At 36.9% G+C, this 19,752-nt stretch overlaps 2 protein-coding genes across 2 annotated transcripts; both read right to left on the reverse strand.

Annotated features, from left to right (window-relative positions):
• Positions 1 to 768: 768 nt before the first annotated feature.
• Positions 769 to 3,670, reverse strand: ocstamp (osteoclast stimulatory transmembrane protein). The gene is made up of 3 exons (XM_015384256.1): positions 3,645 to 3,670; positions 1,166 to 2,180; positions 769 to 1,083 (listed from the first exon to the last, which is right to left on the reverse strand). The coding sequence occupies exons 1-3, from the start codon at positions 3,668 to 3,670 to the stop codon at positions 769 to 771; spliced, it is 1,356 nt and encodes a 451-aa protein (XP_015239742.1).
• Positions 3,671 to 8,181: 4,511 nt separating this feature from the next.
• On the reverse strand, positions 8,182 to 19,047 carry slc13a3 (solute carrier family 13 (sodium-dependent dicarboxylate transporter), member 3). The gene is made up of 13 exons (XM_015384263.1): positions 18,783 to 19,047; positions 17,894 to 18,159; positions 17,537 to 17,715; positions 16,699 to 16,768; positions 15,995 to 16,174; positions 15,797 to 15,922; positions 15,602 to 15,694; positions 15,407 to 15,511; positions 15,210 to 15,307; positions 12,135 to 12,247; positions 9,544 to 9,705; positions 8,842 to 8,979; positions 8,182 to 8,761 (listed from the first exon to the last, which is right to left on the reverse strand). Exons 1-13 carry the CDS (start codon positions 18,888 to 18,890, stop codon positions 8,588 to 8,590), a joined length of 1,812 nt encoding a protein of 603 aa, XP_015239749.1. The 5' UTR covers positions 18,891 to 19,047; the 3' UTR covers positions 8,182 to 8,587.
• Between the last annotated feature and the right edge of the window lie 705 nt (positions 19,048 to 19,752).

Raw genomic sequence — 19,752 nt, forward strand, 5'->3', positions numbered from 1 at the left:
GGTCCGGCTGCAATTTGCATGAAGGAACCCGACAACCAGGCACTCACTGACCATCCCAAAAACTGGGCCTGGTTACGGGGTAAGGCGTTCCTTTTTTGACGGATCACCTAGAGCCTGTTTGCCTTGGTAGACCCTAAGATGGCCTTTAGGATCACCCAAACACTGAGTACAGAAATCATTGACTGTATCAAGAACTCTGTGGCAACAGGTCGTCAAAAACCCTCAGCGCTCTTCAAGACTTGGTGAAAGCCACTAAGGTCACAGTATGTACACTAAGGATGTAACTAAAACAAATTCTGTCTCCCAATGCTTATTCAGGCCTTTTCACCAGTGTCATATCTGGAGGATAGAATGAATAGAACAACCTGCCTGAATTGAGCAGGTAAAGACTAACTTATTCTTTGGAGACTTTCTACCTCCTTCCACTTTCAAGATCCACAGGAGGCAATTGTAAGCATCCTACAGGCTGGGCTTAGGAGGAGGGGATCAAGATTTGGTCATTTATGCAGCAGAAAAGGGATGCTCTAAGAACTAAGAATCGGATTTGTTGCAAATGGCTACTAACTTGAATATTTTGCCAATAAGCAAAATGTGTATTTTAGGTTAAACGGTTTTCTGTACCACTTAATAAGTTAAACAATCAAAAAGTCATTCAAATGGAAATAAAAACGTTTTGACAAAATGACATGTTTCTCTTTCGAAGATAACACAAATGTATCTTAGTGCATTTCAATTAAAAACACTGGAGGTAATAGGAAATGTCATTGTTTAGTGTCTCATCTGTTTTTCCTGTAATTTCTTTATTAAGTATGCTCTTCTTCTTTCTTCCTGTTCTCTGAAAAATGACGCACAGATATTTCTGCGTAGTCGCTTGGCATAAACCTCCAGGAACACCAAAAAATAGCTCATCATCCAGAGACATCCCAGCAGCATAGAGACACCCAGCTTCGGAGCTGAAGTTGCCACCTCGCAGAGTGAAGGTTCGGGGTTGAAAGTCCACTTGTATTCCTTTTTGAAGTTTATCAGCTCTCTTGTGACGCATGAATTAGGGATAATACAGAATGCAGGAGGAAACCATTTAACCTGCAGTAAAAAGTAGGGCACATTAAATGAAAATGTTATGCAGTGGAAAAATATGCAGAGCCGAAGCGAAAAATAAAATTACCTTATAATCGACAGTCATTGCAGCAGTAGTCGGTGGAAAATCCAACACCCATGGGATGATCATTTGGACTATATGATACACAACATTATCCAAAAATACTATTAGAGTAATTCCAACAAAGTATAATGTCACAATGACCAGTGATATGAAAGAAGAGGTACATTCTTGACTTGTTATTTTGCAGATCCGGACTGGGATTCTTTCTTTAGCCTGCTGGATATTACCCCCAGGAGATATTTTTTGTCGAAGTGCTGCAGAGGTCAAGGGGTTATCAAAATGAACAGCTGTCAGATAGGATTTTAAATATCGTGCAGATTCTATGATCAGCAAAATGACAAATATAGCTGCGAGGATCCGGTTTGACAGCAGCTTATATTGAGTTAGGAGGTTCTTTGTATATGATAAGTTGACCTCTATCTGATAAATCACTTTGGCAAAAGTGCTTTTGACTTCTGACATGTCAACATGAGTGAAATGGTCCAGGGTTCTTAAATTTTTGACAATACTTAAGTCCTCCCTCCTTGCCTTTATGGCTTCGTTGACTAGGTCTTGCTTTGCTTTGTTGAGGGGTTGAGATGAGTTCAGCAGAGTTCTTGTAAAACCCTCAGCAGTACACTTCAAGATCCGTGCTACAGCCCCTACGTTGACCGCGATGTTAGGGATGACGTTCAACACAAGAATCATAACAGAGGCTGAGATAAGGAGTTTGCGTCCCTGTTTGGTGCACACAGTGGGCAGGATCATTGTGAGAACGCAGCGGAGGGGGTGGCACAGGAAGGAGACCAGGAGTATGGTTATGCTGTAGAAGCAAGTGGTCTGAAGCGATGCCATGTGGCTGTATTTTAAAGTATGTGACAGCCACTGGTGCACCAGACCACCTGTAATGATGGAAAAGGTGAAGCAGATAGAGAGCAGAGAAATGATTTCTAGGCCTGAGGGAGCAGGTTTGGAATAAACGTCCCAGAGATAAAACAGCAGAGACTTTAGAGCCTTTCTAAAGGTTCCCGATTTGTTCCTGAAAAGAAAAAAAGAGTTTCAAACTGGTGATCATCCTGTAGGATGCCCAAACAGTTTATCACCTTATATGAACATTTGCACATTTAATATAATTATTTTATATAATGGTTTAGGTTTTATTTGTCCAAAAGAAAGATTTGAATCATGGAGTAACTATTTCTTCTACAGTTCTATTTCATGCTGAGCTCCTCAGGAATCTATACTGGGACTACTTTTGTTTTTTTTTTATTGTATTTCTATATATCTTGCATTTACAGTATGTGGTTTGAAGAAAACATATAACTTCTTTTCTGTTTTTATGTTAAATAATCTCAGAACTACCTTTAGTTGAGTTGTTGCTAAACTTCCGCATTTAAACGATCCATTTGAGTCTTACTGAGGACAAAGCCGGGATGGCTTCACATTTTAATTGGAGAATACTTAATGAATTATCTTTTCAAAACATGATAATCAGACTTCATCTTATTTGGATGTGGTTCTTCTGGAGCCTTTTGTTCAGTTGCAGGTTAAAATGTGTGAGTGGCTTTTAATTTTAATCATATAAGCAAACTTTTTTAAACTGAAGCTCTGTATCTGTGTAAAGTATTCTTTATCTTTTGAAAACTTGCAACTGGGGATATATGCTTCTTTTAAATGGCATCTTAAATATTGCTGCTTTTTTACCTATATATAGCTTTTATGTAGGTCTGTCACCCCTATAAAAATGTGTGACCGTGTTTCCCACGTCTATGCTTTTTTAAAACTGGCTCTCTTTTTCATTTTAAAGTCGATTTTAAAGTTTTATTTCTGACTTATTAGTGACTGAATAGACAGACTCTGGGGTAACTGACCTGCTGCAGCATTATATGCCCTCTAATGATCACTTGTTTTCTGTTGTCTCTAAGGAACAAGCTGATTCACAGAGGTGTTCAAATGTTTAAGGTAATGCCCTTAAATTATGAAATGAAGTGCCTTTGCACTTAGGACAAGGTCTAGTTGTCTATATTTGCTTTTAATCCAGTGTAACAAAAGTCCTTCTGAATGTATTACTGTATGTTTTTTATTTTCCTTTTATTAAGATTAACTTAATTTAATCATTTAATCATCACTGTTCATGGTTAAAATATTAGTTATTTTACCATCTGAATATGTATTCAGGAGATAAAGTAGCAACAATATACATCCTTGAGTATTATACTTTAACTCAATGTGTTTTTCAGACTCCTTTTCACAAAATAGACTCAAATAAAAGAATAAATTATTAAATTTAAGCAGTAGTATACCCCTCTGTCAGCACAATAACTGTGAAAATAATAATAAAATAACAATGAAAATCAAATAATACAAACAAGGTCACAAAGAAGTATCTCTTCACAGTTTAATTTTCATCAAATTTTATTTTACCTTTTCTCAAGTCTAATTTTTGAGAATTATTCAAAAATGCTACAAAAATAATGAGGCAAAGGTAGTTGACAGTTCTTACCTGAGCGATAAAATAGTTTGGGCCATAATCCACTCTTTTTAAGCTCTGAATGCGCAGGGTAAAAAACAGTTTTGGGAAGTGTTGAACCTTGAAGGTAGAAAAAGGAGAACTAAACTGAACAGTCAGCGTCATGTTGGTGTTTATTGGTCACACGAATTCTCACGAGGAAAACAAATACTCAGCTCTTCTCAGATCTTTTTTAACAGCTGATTGGTAAAACACAAGATGACACAAGTTTCAAGATGATTAGAATGTGATCACACCATTGACCAACAGCATAATTTATTGTTGTTTTACTTCTTGAATGTTACTTTAGGATCCTTCCTTCGACTACCAACTAAAAATGGGGGAGGGATTTCAATACTCTGATGATCCCAGACTCACCCCGAGCTTAATTGTGCCAGGTAGGGACTGCCAAGGCAAAGGAGCTCTGGGTCACAGGTCAGACAAAGAACAGTTTAAGAAGCCCTTATGATGACCAGAAAATCAAGGTGCATAACATCGCTCAGTGAGTTAGGAGTTGGGATTTCATCCTGGAGTCAGGCCTTGGCATGTGGTTCATTGGAAAGTGTCTGAAAGTCGAGTTCCTCCCTTAGGGACCTGTGACCTGATCCTCAGTCGCTTAAGAATGTAGAATCTTATCTCGCTATGGGTAAGAGAGGAAAGAATCTCTTCTATTCTGGAGAGTAGAAAAGAGTTCAGTTTGGGGAGAGCCAGAAAACTGGGATGGACATCCTTGTCTCAGCTCAGGTGTCTTGTGTTGGAGTTTACACAGGTGGATGAGAGGGTTGCATCTCTTTGAAAAGTGGGGGAGTCTCTGATTGTTGTCTCAGCCTATTGGCCAAACGGCCTCCTTAACATCCTGGCTGGGGGAGTTTGGAGAGCAACCCTTTTTGGAGATTTCCTCAATCTGTTCAACCTTGGCCTTAGGAGGAGAAAATGGTTTTGGTATATAATAAATATATATATATATATATATAGTTAGGTTTATTCTTTTATACATCATGTGCATTGTTACTTTGTTAGCCAGATAGAGAGAGCAGATGGCCTTCCTTTACATAGTGGATGTCACTTTGTGTAAGTAGGTCATCTAAATAGGACAGCCTTCTTGTCTTTTAAAGATACACAGGATATGGGCACATCTTGGAGCCGGACTGATAGAGGAGATCTTGGGCATAGAGGAAAGATGCATACAGGTCAGGGCATGGATGGCGTGTCAGTTTCTCATACTCTCAGCTAAACATCCACATGATCCGACACATAGACTCATGAGTTATAAGAAGGAGAAGATGACCTTGTTCCGGGCTCAATCTTTGCCAGACGTTCGCGGACGTTATTTTTTGAGCCCACAGCTGTGCAAGCTCCAAGCATTTTCTCTGTCCTGTAACGACCTCATCTGGAATAACTCTGTTACTTTATTACTCCTGTTTTTATAGTCCATTTTTATATGGTTTTACCCAGTTTGTGTTAAGAGTAGTAAGTAACTCCCAGGAAAAGAACCGGTGGGGAAGCCCAGAGGCGCAACTGCCTTTTTAGGGGACCTATGATATATCCTACCTTCTTGATTGCATCACTAGCTCAAAAAGCCACATAAATACATAAAAAAAGATAGACAATGTATATGTATGGATACAAATACCTAGGGGCAAGGGGAACACAAAAAGAAGCGGTTGAACTTGTTTGGTAAATAAATTACTATGGCAGAGCTAAAAGTAGAAATGTTTTTTCTACAAGGCAGAGATAATGCAAATATGTTACAAAGGAATTTAAAAATTAACAAGGTAGGAAAATTTTAAAACTGAAAAAAGGTGTTACCATGAAGCTCTTACTTCGTCCGTCTCCTTATTTTTTATATGGACCTAAATGCACAGTAAAAGCATATCTTATTCAAAAAAGGAAAATGTATATATCTATCTATATATATATCTATATATATAGATATATATAGATATATATATAGATATATATAGGCACCGCTCAAGCAGAGAGTGAATCTCGTGCTTTTTACTTGTGACAATGTTATGACAATAAAGCGTAATTCTATTCTATTCTATACAGGAAAGCAGTGTGAAAATTGTACTTTGAAAACCTGAAAAGGGTTTCCAAAGAGAAGCATCCATTTACAGATGTTTTAGGACGACATTAAAAAGACGTTTCATTATTACATAATCGGCATTCAGAAAAAAACTAGGGTTACCTCCTATTTACTTGAAAAAAAATTATATTTATGCAAATTTATTAAAGACAGGAATACTGGCTAAGAGCTGTCATGGACAGAGCCAGCTATGGAGCTAGTTTAACATTAGCTTTTCTAACAAAGAAAGTATTCATGAATCAGTGCTTCTCTCTTTATTTTGCTTCTGAGTTCTTGAACCCTCACCAGCCTAAGGCAGAAGGCCACTCACACTGACCCTGCTTATGCTTAAGGTTCCTTGCTGTCAAAAGTGAGTTTTTTCTCTCTACTATCACTGCATGCATGGCTGGTGTGAGAGATAGTTGTAAAGTTAACAAACCAAAGCAAGCAAATGTCTACTGTGGCTACATGTGGTCATTCAGGAGGGCGAATCCTGCAAAGTTAATAATGGGATTTGATCAGCTGGTTTTCCTTTGATGGAAAACCCTTAACAAATCTTTCTGAATTGTTTGACTGAATTGTTTCTGTAAAGTGCTTTGAAATATTTGTCGTGAATTTCTGCTATATAAATCCTAGTTCCTACTTACAATGAAAGTAAGAAGAATTGGAAAAGTATGGTCATCGAAAGGCAAATACTACAACTGTGTTGTAGATAAAAAAAATTCATTTGTAACAATGTTGGGAGAATTTGTATAATTCTTTTATTGATTTGTCAAGTCAAAAATCATTTAAGGGTTTATTCATAATACCACTGTCAACTTTTTACACGTTTCTTATCCAAGACTGCTGTTTCTGTTTTTACTGAATCTTTAAAGTTTTTGGTTGAATATTTTCTCGTTTTTCTTGTAAACATTAAAAGCTCTCTGCTGAAGCAGAGCACTGCACGGTATGACCTCTACGATCTTGTAGAAGTTAACCATTGCTGTAAGGCCTTGTGACTTCAAAGTCTGACTCATAATAACCCCTTACAACACTGAACAAACACAGGTTTACAGCCATTTGGTGAAATGTGTCAGAATGTGTGAAAACCTTCTTAGAAGCCAACAACTTGGATATTCTTTGTCGTTCTATTTAGACTTAGACAAATTTATTTATCATTTCTTTACACAAGTGTAAAACAAAAAGAAATTATTAAAACATTAAAACATACTTTTGACAGATAAAATCTGTGTAAATCACAATGAGAAAATCAATAGTTTATTAAAAGTAATTACACAAATGTAGGTCACTATAAAACAAATGTACAGACGCAGATATTGGCGTTTATCAACACAATGGGTAAAGATTTTTTTTTAGGTGAAGTTAATTGTGTGCTACATAATTCACCTACAAAAACATAATCTCTTAGTGAATTTAACCAATACATGGTTTAAAAAAGCTATTCACACATGTTTCTTGTCTTCAAACAGTTGTCGACCTTGTTTTTGCAGAATTTAAATTAACGATACTGATAAGTTTATGGCTCCTCCATCCTTATCAGTGTTGCAACGACTTTAATGAGCTCAAGTATAAAATCCAACATTTGTCATGGGTACTGCATCAACAAGCATTAAAGCAAAGAAAAGCCTTCTCAAAAGATTTCATTGCTTTTTTAACGTGGTATCCTGATGGAATGCCACCTGTAGAATAAATGAGATTGTGAACTATTCTCAATACTGAACATACCCCGGATAACTGTTTGTGGTATTATAACCAAGTTAAAGTGATATGAAAAATTTTCAGTAGACATCATTAAGATTCGACCTGTCCAGGGTGTATCCCACCTATCGCCGTACACTGCTGGAGATAGGAACCAGCCCCACCATGACCCTGACAATGACTAAGTGGGAGAAAATGGATGGATCATTAAGATTACCTGAGGGTTTGTTTTTGGGTGTGCATTACATCCTAAACAAACTCCTAAACCACTTTTGGTTTCAAATTCCTATTTATCTTAAATGCATTTATTTATTGTCTGCTCTGTTTTTTTCTTTTTTGGACTAAAGCTTGATTTATGCATGACGTGTCTGCTAGGACCATGTGAAAATCTCTTGGACAATGACTGACTCTTTGATGATATAAGAAGGCTTTATATAAGTCTGCTTTGTTTTCTACTTCCTCATTTAGTGTGGTGTTGTAATCTTGAGGTTTGTGCTGTACAAGCCACCCCGGAGCTTGCCAGAATATTTGGTACAAGTGGAAAAGCTGCCCAGAGAATGAAACCTGCAGAATGAGTTTCTCATTTTCCAAGCAGAAAGTATTTGTAAGCAAATTTCTTTTCTGCATTAATAATAAAGTTTTGTGCAGAGGGATTTATAGGCAGCTGCTGCTTCAGTAAGCCAATAAATGTGGATCACTTTGAACAGAATAGAACCTTAAGAATTAATCAGAGCAGACAATGGGAGCCAGGCTAACCTCTGCAACATCAGTGTCTGATCCCACAAATGGGCATCTGGAAAGATTTTCTACAAAAAAACACTAAAACTCATGGTTAGCCTTTACAGAGGAGTTAAAGCTGTTTTGGCCGCAAAGAGATACCAGTACATTTCAAACCTTTGATTTGGAATGGGATGTCACACATTATATGTAAAGGCAGCAAGAATACAGCATATGATAATGTACAATTTGGTAAAACACATTCACATACAGTAAGGGCTTCTTAAAATTATGTGAAAAGTGATCACTAACTCCGATGAAGTTCTTAAAGCTACTGTAGGTAACAGCCGTAACAGGAAATTGGGGTGTTTCAGAAACAATAAAGACATTTAAAAACAGACATGTCCATGGAAAGTTTTAGTTTTAAACCTATATACAGTCTGCAGTCATATCATCAGAGTGTGGCATTGACTGATTTTATAGATGAAAGGTGAATAGCAGCAGTATTGTTGATAGAGTGTGCCCATTCTGGGTAAGTGCTCAGGTTAAACATAGCAATGCCCCATGTGTTCATAGCTAGAGAGACTGAGAGGATCCCCAGGATGTTCATTACAAATCCAGTTTTCACCTGTAAAAAGAGGGATGGAAAGCATGAGGACTGCTGGTCTTTAAAAAGAATAACGCCAAGAGTCAGTGAGAGAATATTACCATGTCTTTGACCAAGAGATGTCCGGATGCAAATGCAATGGAGTTGGGTGGTGTGGACACAGGGAGCATAAAGGCATATGAACATCCCACTGTGGCAGGGATCATGAAGTACAGAGGATTCACTGAGACACGAATTGCCTGCAGAGACAGTCCCAAACTTTAAAATTTCACATCAATAGCATTTCAAGGTATTCAATTCAAAACATAAAAACAAAATAGAAATCTGAAAATAACCAATTCAGGAAATACAACTCAGCATGGGCTTGCAATTTTAAGCTTAAATTCTTGAAGCTATTCTGCAGTCAAGGGTTTGTGCAAAGTCAGAATTACACAATGCAGTAAAACCCTCTCGATAATCATTACTATAACAGCAGCAGTTAATGTCCAACAGCCTACAAACACGAAGACATTTATTGCTGGAGTTTAGCAAGCCTTCTGGACCCTCAATAAGAGGACTGGCTGCATCTGACCTTGGCCATTGTTCACTAAATTGGTTTGCAGTGATTTAAAAGGAGCATCCTTTTTTTTTTTTACCTCATTATTATTATAACCAGTGCATTTATACTAACTCACAATGGATAAAGACTACACATGCAATACTTTCCATTACTGCAGGGACCAATGCTAATTATAGAACAGATGTAGATCCTGTGGAAGACATATATACACAGAGATATGTACACATATTTAATTTAATCTTACCAGTTCAGCAATGACAGGTAAAAATATTATAATAGTGGCAGTGTTGCTAGCGAACTCTGTGAAACAGGCAAGGAAAGCAGTGATCAACATCACAGCTACAGCTGGGGGAACTTCAGCCAAAGGCTGGAGGTGGCCTCCAATCCAGGAGGCAAGGCCAGACTCCTGCCAAATACCAAAATATCTGGGTTAGGAGTCAAGGATCAAATAAAAAGACAACAAACTATATTTGATAGAGGACCAGTGAAAGCACAACCAACAGAGAAAGTAAGGATAATGACTCATTCGATCAGCTGGAAGAAAAAAAAAGTGTTTTACTCGACTTAGATTTTTAATGTTGATTGTTTGTTGACGTTTTCTTTGAAGCTGACTAGAGGTAATAAGAATATTCATATCACACTAGATCTAATAAAACACTAAAATGAGCAGCAGATGAGGACCTAATCTGTCATATAAATAAAACAACTAGACATCCAGAATATATTGCACTAAACCAAGCTGTTTTCAGCTTACTGTCTAACAAAAATAGCTCAAATTAAAGGTTGACTCACTCCTAAATCTACTTATTTTTGCTAATACGCTGCACAAACAGATACATTTTAGTCCACATGTACCAAAATATAATTAAATAAAACTATTTAATTATATTTTGCATACAATATATAAAAAACTCTGGTTTCAATTGAATAAATGAGATACCTTCTATCAATTTTGCTTCTTAAAAAAGGAAGAAGATAACTCCATAGTTCCATTTAGATAACTCCATTAAAAATAAGTTTCTCTTCTAAATAAGAATTTTTCCAAGTACTGCCCTGGACTGATAAGTACACTGCAAAAACAATCTAGAAACAAGCAAAAATGTCTTAAATTAAGTTTATTTACCCTTAATTTGAGTACGTAAATGAGGTAGCTTGCCAATGGAATGAGTATTTTTACCCTTAAAATAAGATATTTAGATAAAATGCACTTGAAATAAGACAATGCAATTGTGTTTTTTTTTTATTTTGAATCTAAATTGTCTTTTTCTATTGGCAAGATGTATCTTTTACCTCCTCAATTCAAGAACAAATGCACTTATTTTAAGAGAAAAATGACTTATATAAATTTGGATTTTTTCCAGAGGTGGGCGGATCAATCCAAGGATCGATACTATCAAAACCAACGCTGGTATTGATATTGAACAACACTTGTTAAACAAAATCAATACTTTTTATTCTCTCTGGCACACACTAACTGCAGCCTATTCACCAGTCACCCCGTCTGTGTCACAGTGCTTTGCTGCTCCCTTTTCTACATCAAGCGACAGAAACATAGAGAGATGAAACTTTGCTCCATGCTCTGACAGACCCTCAACCCTCAGACAGACGTGATTGACAGAGGCGTTTTAGACCTCCAGAGAATATCCGTTAGATAAGAGGGATCATCTTCAGAAGCGATTCATATTGACTTTTAAAGTAGATATTATATGTATGTTACTGGAGCCCATTTAGAAAGTATAATTAAGACATTGTTACGGTCACTGACCTCTAGGAGATCTCCTCATGAGAGAGCTCTCTCTTTGTGTTTCAGGTCTACCTGGCTGCTACAGGTGCAATGTGTTGAAGCTCATCAGCCATCCCATAAAGAGCTTCAAACCTGAGATGTCAGGCCCCTTCTTTCTCTTATTTCCTGAGGCAGGATCTGCAGTGATCTTGTCTGTGAGCTGAGTGTTACTGTGTGATTCATGTTGAATAATTGCCGAACTGTTTTTGTTTGTGGGGGGGGGGATTGGGGCGTTGGCGTTGTTTGTTGTTTTGGCCTCAGAGACCCTGAGGCTTAAAGCTTCCCTGTTTTGCTGTCTGCTGTATTTGTGAACTCCTGCAAATTGTGAAATACATTATATTTTGCTATTGACATCACCTTTTAGTTTACTGACTTTTGTTTCACACCCACTGCCAGGATTTACCCTTAGTGGTCTTAAAGGGGGGTTGTAAAAGACCTTGAAGGAAGCCAGTACTTTTACCCATTAAAACGTTTTTTCTAAGCAGGCTGACATTTTCTAATCCTTTATTTATCCCAAAATGTTGACATTTTTAGAATTAAAGCAACAGGCTAGTACACACAATGCAAACAAGATTACATAAGAATGAAAGAATATAATAATATAAGAGATGGATTAGGAAAAAACACTATGAACATAACATTATTAATACTATTATAATTCAATTGTTAAAATAAAATACAAATCACAGAAACAATGAAAGGTCAACAGTGCCAAGATACATCAAGCTTAAATATGAAAAAGTATCGGTATCGTATCGATATCAGCAATACTGACCCTGTATTTACTTCGTATTGTATCGATGAAAAATTCCCAGTATCGCCCACCTCTAAAATCCAGTTCCTCCAAACATTTAAAAACTACATTTTTTTATTTTTTGCATCTTATTAAGTCACAATTACTCATGTTTTCAGGTGTTACTTCTAAGCTGTAACAAACTATTGAGTGTTTTAGGTTAGTATAGAAACAAAAGACAAGGCAAGCATGCTATGATAACAAATAGTTTATAGATTTAAAGTACAAGGCTAATTTGGGGAAAAACAAGAATCTTTACCTCGCAAGCTTTGGCCATTGCAAAGCCGCCTCCAAGCAAGAGAATAATATTCCACGGGACAGAGTCCTGGGCTTTTTTCCATGAAAGCAGAGGAACGTACGGAGTGTTTACAGCTGGGAAAATATTAAAGAAAAAGAATTAGAAATGATCTAAATTATCTCTGGAAAAAATCTTTAAATATTTATAGTCTTGCGAATTCTCTTTTTTAATGTTTATGAATATAGTTAGGAGCAAGAGAAATCTGTTTAGTATTTTTTTTATTTATGGGAGTATTAGTTGCAGAAGATTAAATTCATTCTCTTTATTTCAAACATTTGACCCGAAATTTTAGAAACACAAAAGAGCCCCATGGTTTGCTTTTTTTAGTTGGAGTCCAGGGGTTTATTTGAGCAGCTGAACATAACAACTATAATCTCGTGCACATGAGCCCCAGGCTCTCAACAGACAGCAAATGTCCACATATCTGTGCATTCTCAGAAACACTGGTGTTTCGATCTTTTCAAACGAGATAATGAATTGCAGTCATAGTCTGGATACTTACCCTGGCCACAAAGATAAATAATATTAACCACAGCGCAAGCCTTCAAATCATCTCTCATGATTTACAACATAGTGACTTGTTCACATAAACAGATCTACACTGCTTGGAAAATGTTTTATTCTGTTCTCAGCATAAAACAATTTGCTCTCAATCTGCAGGTTTATTAGAATTTTTAAAAGCAGATCTTTTAGTTATCAGGCTCCTCTCCTGTGGAACCAACTACCAGTTTTAGTCCGTGAGGCAGACACCCTGTCTACTTTTAAGGGTAGGCTTAAAACGTTCCTTTTTTTGATAAAGCTTATAGTTAGAGTGGCTCAGGTTACCCTGAGCTATCTCTATAGTTATGCTGCTATAGGCTTAGACTGCTGGAGGACAGAGGGATCCATTTTCATCATCCTCTTCATTCTGTCTCGATTCTCCCACTCTGCAGAATTTGTTAGTTCAACGTCTTGTGTTAGGCTTCATTTATAGTAGCTTCATTTGGTCTGCTCTTTTTTGGTTGTGACACCATTCGGGAGAGAAATATCAGCTGTGCTACTGCCATCAACACCTTTGTTTATAGATGTTGGAGCTGGGCCTGTTTTTCAGTGTAGTCCTGTTTCACTGACTGTGGCTAACTGTATATGCTCTTTTTCATTCTCTGACATGGGACTTGGCTTGGAGCTCATCTGTATAGCTGTGTGTTTCCTGGATACGGCTGCCTGTCGAGCTAAGTGACAGTTGCCTTTTGTATCTGTACTTCCTTTTCTGTATCTCTGCTTCTGTCTCCTTGAACCCCAGTTGGCCTCAGAAGATGGCCGCTCACAGTGAGCCTGGTTCTGCTGGAGGTTACTTCGTGTTGAAAGGGAGTTTTCCTCTCCACTGTCGCTACAAGGATGCTTGGTGTTAGGGACTGACTTCGAGTCAATGAGTCGACGCAATCAAATTGATTTCTTTCTGTAAGTTCGTTACAAAAATAACTATTTAAATCATTCGTCCACTATGTGAAAAAATTATTATCCACTAAAACATGGTACAGTAGGTGGCAAAAAAACAAACACTGGGCATTTGTAATGGCTGCCTATGAGGAATCTTGGCTCGCACTTTCTTGCAGAACAGTTTTTTATTCAGTCACATAGGGGAGGCACACAAATTATCAGTCTATGGTCATGACCCAGAATCTCAATGTAATTTAAGTTCCAAGTTTTTCTAGAGTCCAAAATCCTAATTTTGGTCAGGTATTTTACTTTACCCACTGGAAGTGGACTAGCTAGTTTGGTTTTCAATGAGTCCTACTGAACTTAACCCTACAGACAGTGCAAAGAAGTAGAATGCATGGTTTCATCAATAATGTCATGTTCTCCATGTTTTTGAAGCAACACAAACCATTTCACCTCCACCACCATGTAAGATTTTCTTTTGATGAAAAGGTTATGTTGGATTAACACCAATTTGACAGGATGCACAATCCCCAAAAGGTCGACACAATATTTTGTTGGGTCAATATCTGCTACCACTGTTAAGCCTTTAGAAATGGAGTGTTTCTCTTTTTTCCTGTAGCATGACCACTGACCTATAAGAAGCTGAAACCTGCAGTGATGATCACAGGGTTTCCATAACTGCTTTAGTTTTAAACTGTAGTCCATATAACTTCACTAACATTTCCAAAAGTTGTTGTATTCACTTCCATGCTCTTCTATTGTTTTTCCTCTTTCACATTTTTCCTCAAACACACCGTCTTTACATTACATCCTCACTTCCTGCTTTTGGCTCAATAGGAAAGGCAGTAATTCATACTGCAAGCAAACTCCAGGGTGTAGATAAATGGTGCCCAGACCTTTAGTTGCAACAGTGCTAGGGTGCAGTTCTGTAGTCTGTGTCTGGGTTTAGACAGGTGGGTCATGCTAAGTTAAGTCAAGTTAGTGGCTTGAGTGCAAACCCTTTCAATTCCCTTTTATCCCACTATAAATGCAACTTTTTTTTTTTTTTCTTTTATCTTTCATTAGATCTGGGAATGATGTGTTGCTTTAAAGATTTTGTAGCCCTCAGAGGTTCTACTTTAGTGAATTCTTGACTGAACAGATCTGGCTAAAATCAATACAGCTGTACATGGGGTTGATTTTGGGTAGTGTTTCTTCTTGTAATAAGTAAATTCTTCATCTAAGAACAACTTTTTGCATTAATTAGGTTTTATTTGTCTTTTATTATTGTTTGTTTGTTAATCTAATAAAAATCAACTTTATCAACATAAAGAACAAAATAGGGTGCAATGTTCCTCTAAAGTAGGAAATGTGAATTGCTAGTTCTCACACATATATACCGGTAAACAGAAAAATCAAAGTGCAGCTACAGAGCTTTGCAGGATTACTATAATCACAGAAACAGAGAAAGTACAGTTTCTCTTCCAGGTGGGAAATTTACTAAGGCTCTCTAATCTACATTATTAACATTCTTCAGTCTGCTTTGTGTGTTTTGCAACAGCTACCAAAGGAAAGAGTGCTTAAAAATGTCCTAGAAATCCAGTCATAGATATCAACTTTTAGGATGTGACCAACCTTTTGGGTCAAACCACCAACTCAGAGAAGGTTTCTGTGATGGGAAGAAGAACAAAATGGACACAATGATGACACCAGTGACAGCATCAGAGACATACCTGCAGGAGAAGGAGAAAGCAAAGACAATTAACAGCCAAAAGTAATGAGTCGACACTCCTGGGAGTAAAACCTGCTTTTTAATTTGACTAATGGCCTACCCTTTTTTGAAAAACACCGACCAGCCAGTAACAAATTTGGGATCTCTTGTGAAAAGAAGAACAGCAAATAAAATAAAAAAGAAAGAGATGGCCCCTTCTGCAAAACTGAAAGTAAAAGAGATTAGAAAGCGAAAAATAACTAAATGTATTTACGTGATATTCTTATCCGATTAAATGGCATACACATATCCTCACTTTATGGGTCCCAGTTTTTTGTAATCTTCTTTAATTAGAGCTCTGGCTCTAGCTTCTGCCTGGGCTCTGTGGTCATGTCTTGTGAAGCACAACCTGGAATAAATAAAAGGCTTAAAATATATGTCAACAGAAGTGATAATAGATAATTATATTTTCACATAAAAGAGGAAATATGAGTTTAAAATCCGACAATACCTCGTATTAAGTCCCCCGTATAGAAAAGAGATCCATATCCATGCCAAAAACAAAAAGAGAAGCATGAGGGGGAAGGCAAAGGCAAACCAAGAGCCAAAGTTGATAAGATCACAGTCTGGGAAGTAGCTGTAAAGGTAAACATGATCATATGTTAAAAGAGTCATTTCCTGTAGAGCATATCCTAAGCAAAACCTGTACCTTTTCAGCTGTCCAATTAGGATGAGGTTTGGTGCTGTGCCTGTCAGCGTGGCTGTACCTCCTATACTGGCAGCATAGGGAATACAAATCAAGAATCCTTTCCAAACTTTCATTTGATACTGTGACTCTGATTGGATCTCCTCAGGTGTCCTCGCATCTGTAGGTTCCACACCATCCATCCTTATTCAAGTTTAAAGACATAATTAAACATTTTCCATAAAAACAACAATGTTATTGACATTTATTGTTATTCACTGACATTCTATTAAGCTACTAACTAAATCATGCAAGTGATCAATTTAAAACATTTTACTTTAATCACTTTCTAAAGTTTAGAAGCCACAACAGACAATATTTACCCAATAATTCTTATGACTACTGATTAATCACAATAAATATTGAGTAAATACTGCCTGGAGACTATTTCAAAACAAATGCTACTGTAATATTTCTATGGTATTGCTTGAATTATTCTGCCATGTTAGACTTTTGATCTGGTTATTTACTTCCAGTGTAAGGGATTATAACTGAAGCATGAGGTAATATTTATTTTCAATAGAGAACTGAAATTCTGACCTTTGAGAGAGAATTAAACACACCATATGAAAAGCCCTCCACCTGATACATATTTCCTGAATTCCAATTATATTCAGGAATTCCTCTAAGAAATCACTACCAAAATGATCGCGTTCTGCGCTCTTTACCCATCCATTGATAGCGATTTTTTTTCAGAAGGCTCTGATGGCAGCGAATGGAGCTTCAGTGATGTCTGGCCTAAAAGAAATGAAATTGAGACACAGCTTTGGTTGGTTTGACATTTACAAGAATAAGGATCACTGAAATTATGATTAACTCAAGTTTTTTTAAGGTAACCAGTTTTTCCAGTCCTTAACAAAACTCTTAGATGGAACAACAGCAATCAATTACTATCCAATGCTTGACTAACTCTAAATCCCAGCACAATTCCTACTGAAAACTGCACAAAGTTCATATATTCGATTATATATTATTGTGTCATGAAGGAAAGGTTAAACATGTCAATTTATATCTTGTCTTTGTCTGTAAACTCTTCAGCAATTTAAATCCTTAAACCCACATTTACCAATTTCAAAGTAAATGAACAACTTTTGCTTTGAATGCTTCTTAAAGTTGCTTTTTCTCTTCTCTCTTCATTTTGTGTTTTCCATCAACTTTTCTAGGAAATATGTACCCCATCCACAAATAAATGTGCAACCATATAATCACACTTGTCACTTGATTGAATCAGACTGTTTGTTTTCAGGCACTTAGTGGCCTATTCTGAGTTTTTTCCCCACTCCCCGCTGCTGGAAGAGTTATAAGATTGTGAAATGTCATCACGAGAAATGCTGAAAGCTCAGTAAAGCAGAAGAAAATAATATCCTTTCTAAGATCATCAAAATAAGCAATATTTTATAGCCTTGATACCTTAATAGGTATTAATAGGTATTTCTAAAGTTAGGTGAAGTTGATGGAGACCTTCTTGATTCACTGTTACAAACACTTTGCAAATATACACTTTACCATTTATTACACCTCTGTCATGATCCTCTGGGGATTTGCACTTTTGCTTCAAGGTTTCCAGGTCTCCAAAAAGGCTCTCCAGTATAGCATTGGCTATGGGAAGCATCATGGCTGTTGTGGCAGTGTTGCTGAGCCACATAGAAAGGAAGGATGAGGTTAACATCATCCCCAAGATGAGCCTATGAAATCAACAAAGTTTCCAGTTTGTAAAACTTCACTTTAATCCTTGAAAGAAACAATCATCATAACATTAAGTTTGATTCTTCTCTTTTTGGAAATATGATATTTTTCTTGATATGAGCTTCACTATAGCCAAATGTGGTTTGAGAAGTATTTCAAGATGACGGATATTCTCACCAAGCGGGTTTAACTCCGACAATACTAAGGACCTTCAGAGCTATCCTACGATGCAGTCCCCACTCCTCTATTGATGATGCCATCACAAGACCACTTAGGAAGAGGAAGTTTGTCTCAATGAAGTACTGGGGACAGACTTTTTTGGCAGGGAGAATACCCAGCGTTGGGAAGAGGCACACTGGAAGCATTGCAGTGACAGCCAGAGGCAGGGCCTCCGTGCACCAAAAGGTAGCCATCAGTATCACCACGTAAAGACATTTTCCCTCCTGAAAGAGAAACAACATGCATTTTTAAATGCCGCTGCCACAACAATACAAGGATATATATAATTTTAATCTGCCACAAGGCTTTATGTTTATGCAAGTTTAAAGTGAAGGAGAGTTAGTCTCAAAAGTTAATAGAGAAACATCAGCTTATGGGGAACATTTTGATGCTATTTTTTTTTTTTTATTATTGCTGTGATTAATTTGTTGTGTTATAAAATACAAGGTAAGAAATAATACAATTATCCCAGAAAGTATATACCTTATACTTATGCTATACTACAAGTACATTCAAACATAATTTAAACATTTTAATCTAAGGCAACCATTAAATCGACTTGTTAAGTAAACTAGACAGATTATTTAACCCTGTTTTAAGAGCCATGATATTTTTCTGTCTGAAAATGACTTTTATGAAAAATAATCTATACCATTAGTGAAACAGGGCACACAATACTGATCACTAAATGAGTGAGCCAACATTTAGTCACAATCAGTTGACTCTTATTAAAGCTCAAGAAATGACTCAATGTCATCTTCCTTCATATTAACCGATTTACACAATTTCTTCAACAGACTATAGATAAAAATAAAAATAAAACTAACATACAGTGTTAATAACTTACCTTTTCTGGCAGAGTAAAAAGTAAAGGCAGAAACACAAGTGGAGCGAGCAAGAGAAGCAGCTGCTTGTGGACGCACCACAGCTTTTTGGATAAGACTGATATTTTCATTCCCTGAGTGAGGCTTTACTCCCCTAAGAGACATAAACTTCAAACTGGTTGGAAATAGTCTGTGAGGGAGCACTTTGAAGCTCCTGACTGGACGCAGCAGAAGATTAACCAAATACTCTGCTACAGGTTAACTCCTCCTGTGGTGGTGTTACACAGGACTGTCCATTTTCTTTCAGGTTTCCAACTGGCCCGCCTTTCAAAGCTCTACAAGGACTAAAGCAGCTTAAGAGAAAATTGTATGCTCATTAAATAAAATGGATGCAGCAGGTCTGACCCATTAAATAAAGGCTGCCTTTTAAATTCTCCATGTTCAGTGCCATGTGTGATGACACAATCTTAGGAAACCACTGGGTGTCGCGGTTGAGCACCATCAAGTCAGATCAATCTAAACACAACACAGAAGGTGAAATCTGTATTATAAGCCTGGAAGACTACCAGACTTTACTCCCCAGACCCCTGACAGGTTAAGTGTTTTTTATATATTTCAAAAAAGTATTTATAAAAGGTAACACCAAAGGTGACATGGTTTAAAGCGCAATGGTGACACCTTAAGGTCAACATAGGAACAAAAAAGGAGTCATGGGTCAGTTTAAAATTTTTTTTTTTATTTTACACCTAAATCTGTGACCCACCCAATGTTTTTTTTTAATGTATTTCACAGATTTCTTACTTTTAGTTATTAGTTTTTACTCTTTTTGGATACTATTTTTGTGATGTTAGGCTTGGGTATGAATCTAGTGATGTTATATTTAGGAATGAGTCCTGTGATGTTACGGTTAGATATACATCCTGGGATTTTACATTTAAGATAGAATTCTGTGAAATTAGATTTATGTTATACTCTAGTGCAGGGGTCTTCAAC

Source organism: Cyprinodon variegatus, unplaced genomic scaffold (assembly GCF_000732505.1).
Source record: "Cyprinodon variegatus isolate N-32 unplaced genomic scaffold, C_variegatus-1.0 Scaffold309, whole genome shotgun sequence".
NCBI lineage: Eukaryota > Metazoa > Chordata > Actinopteri > Cyprinodontiformes > Cyprinodontidae > Cyprinodon > Cyprinodon variegatus.

Excerpts from the sequence above, each read along its gene's own strand:
- slc13a3 (XM_015384263.1), bottom strand. The coding sequence starts at position 18,890 with ATGAAAATATCAGTCTTATCCAAAAAGCTGTGGTGCGTCCACAAGCAG. Across the intron at positions 16,175-16,698 it reads AAATCGCTATCAATGGATGG|GATGGATGGTGTGGAACCTA; the intron begins GTAAAGAGCGCA and ends AACTTGAATAAG. Across the intron at positions 8,980-9,543 it reads TACCTGTCATTGCTGAACTG|GCAATTCGTGTCTCAGTGAA; the intron begins GTAAGATTAAAT and ends CTGTCTCTGCAG.
- ocstamp (XM_015384256.1), bottom strand. The coding sequence starts at position 3,670 with ATGGCCCAAACTATTTTATCGCTCAG. Across the intron at positions 2,181-3,644 it reads CAAACTATTTTATCGCTCAG|GAACAAATCGGGAACCTTTA; the intron begins GTAAGAACTGTC and ends TTTTCTTTTCAG. Across the intron at positions 1,084-1,165 it reads CAATGACTGTCGATTATAAG|GTTAAATGGTTTCCTCCTGC; the intron begins GTAATTTTATTT and ends TTTTTACTGCAG.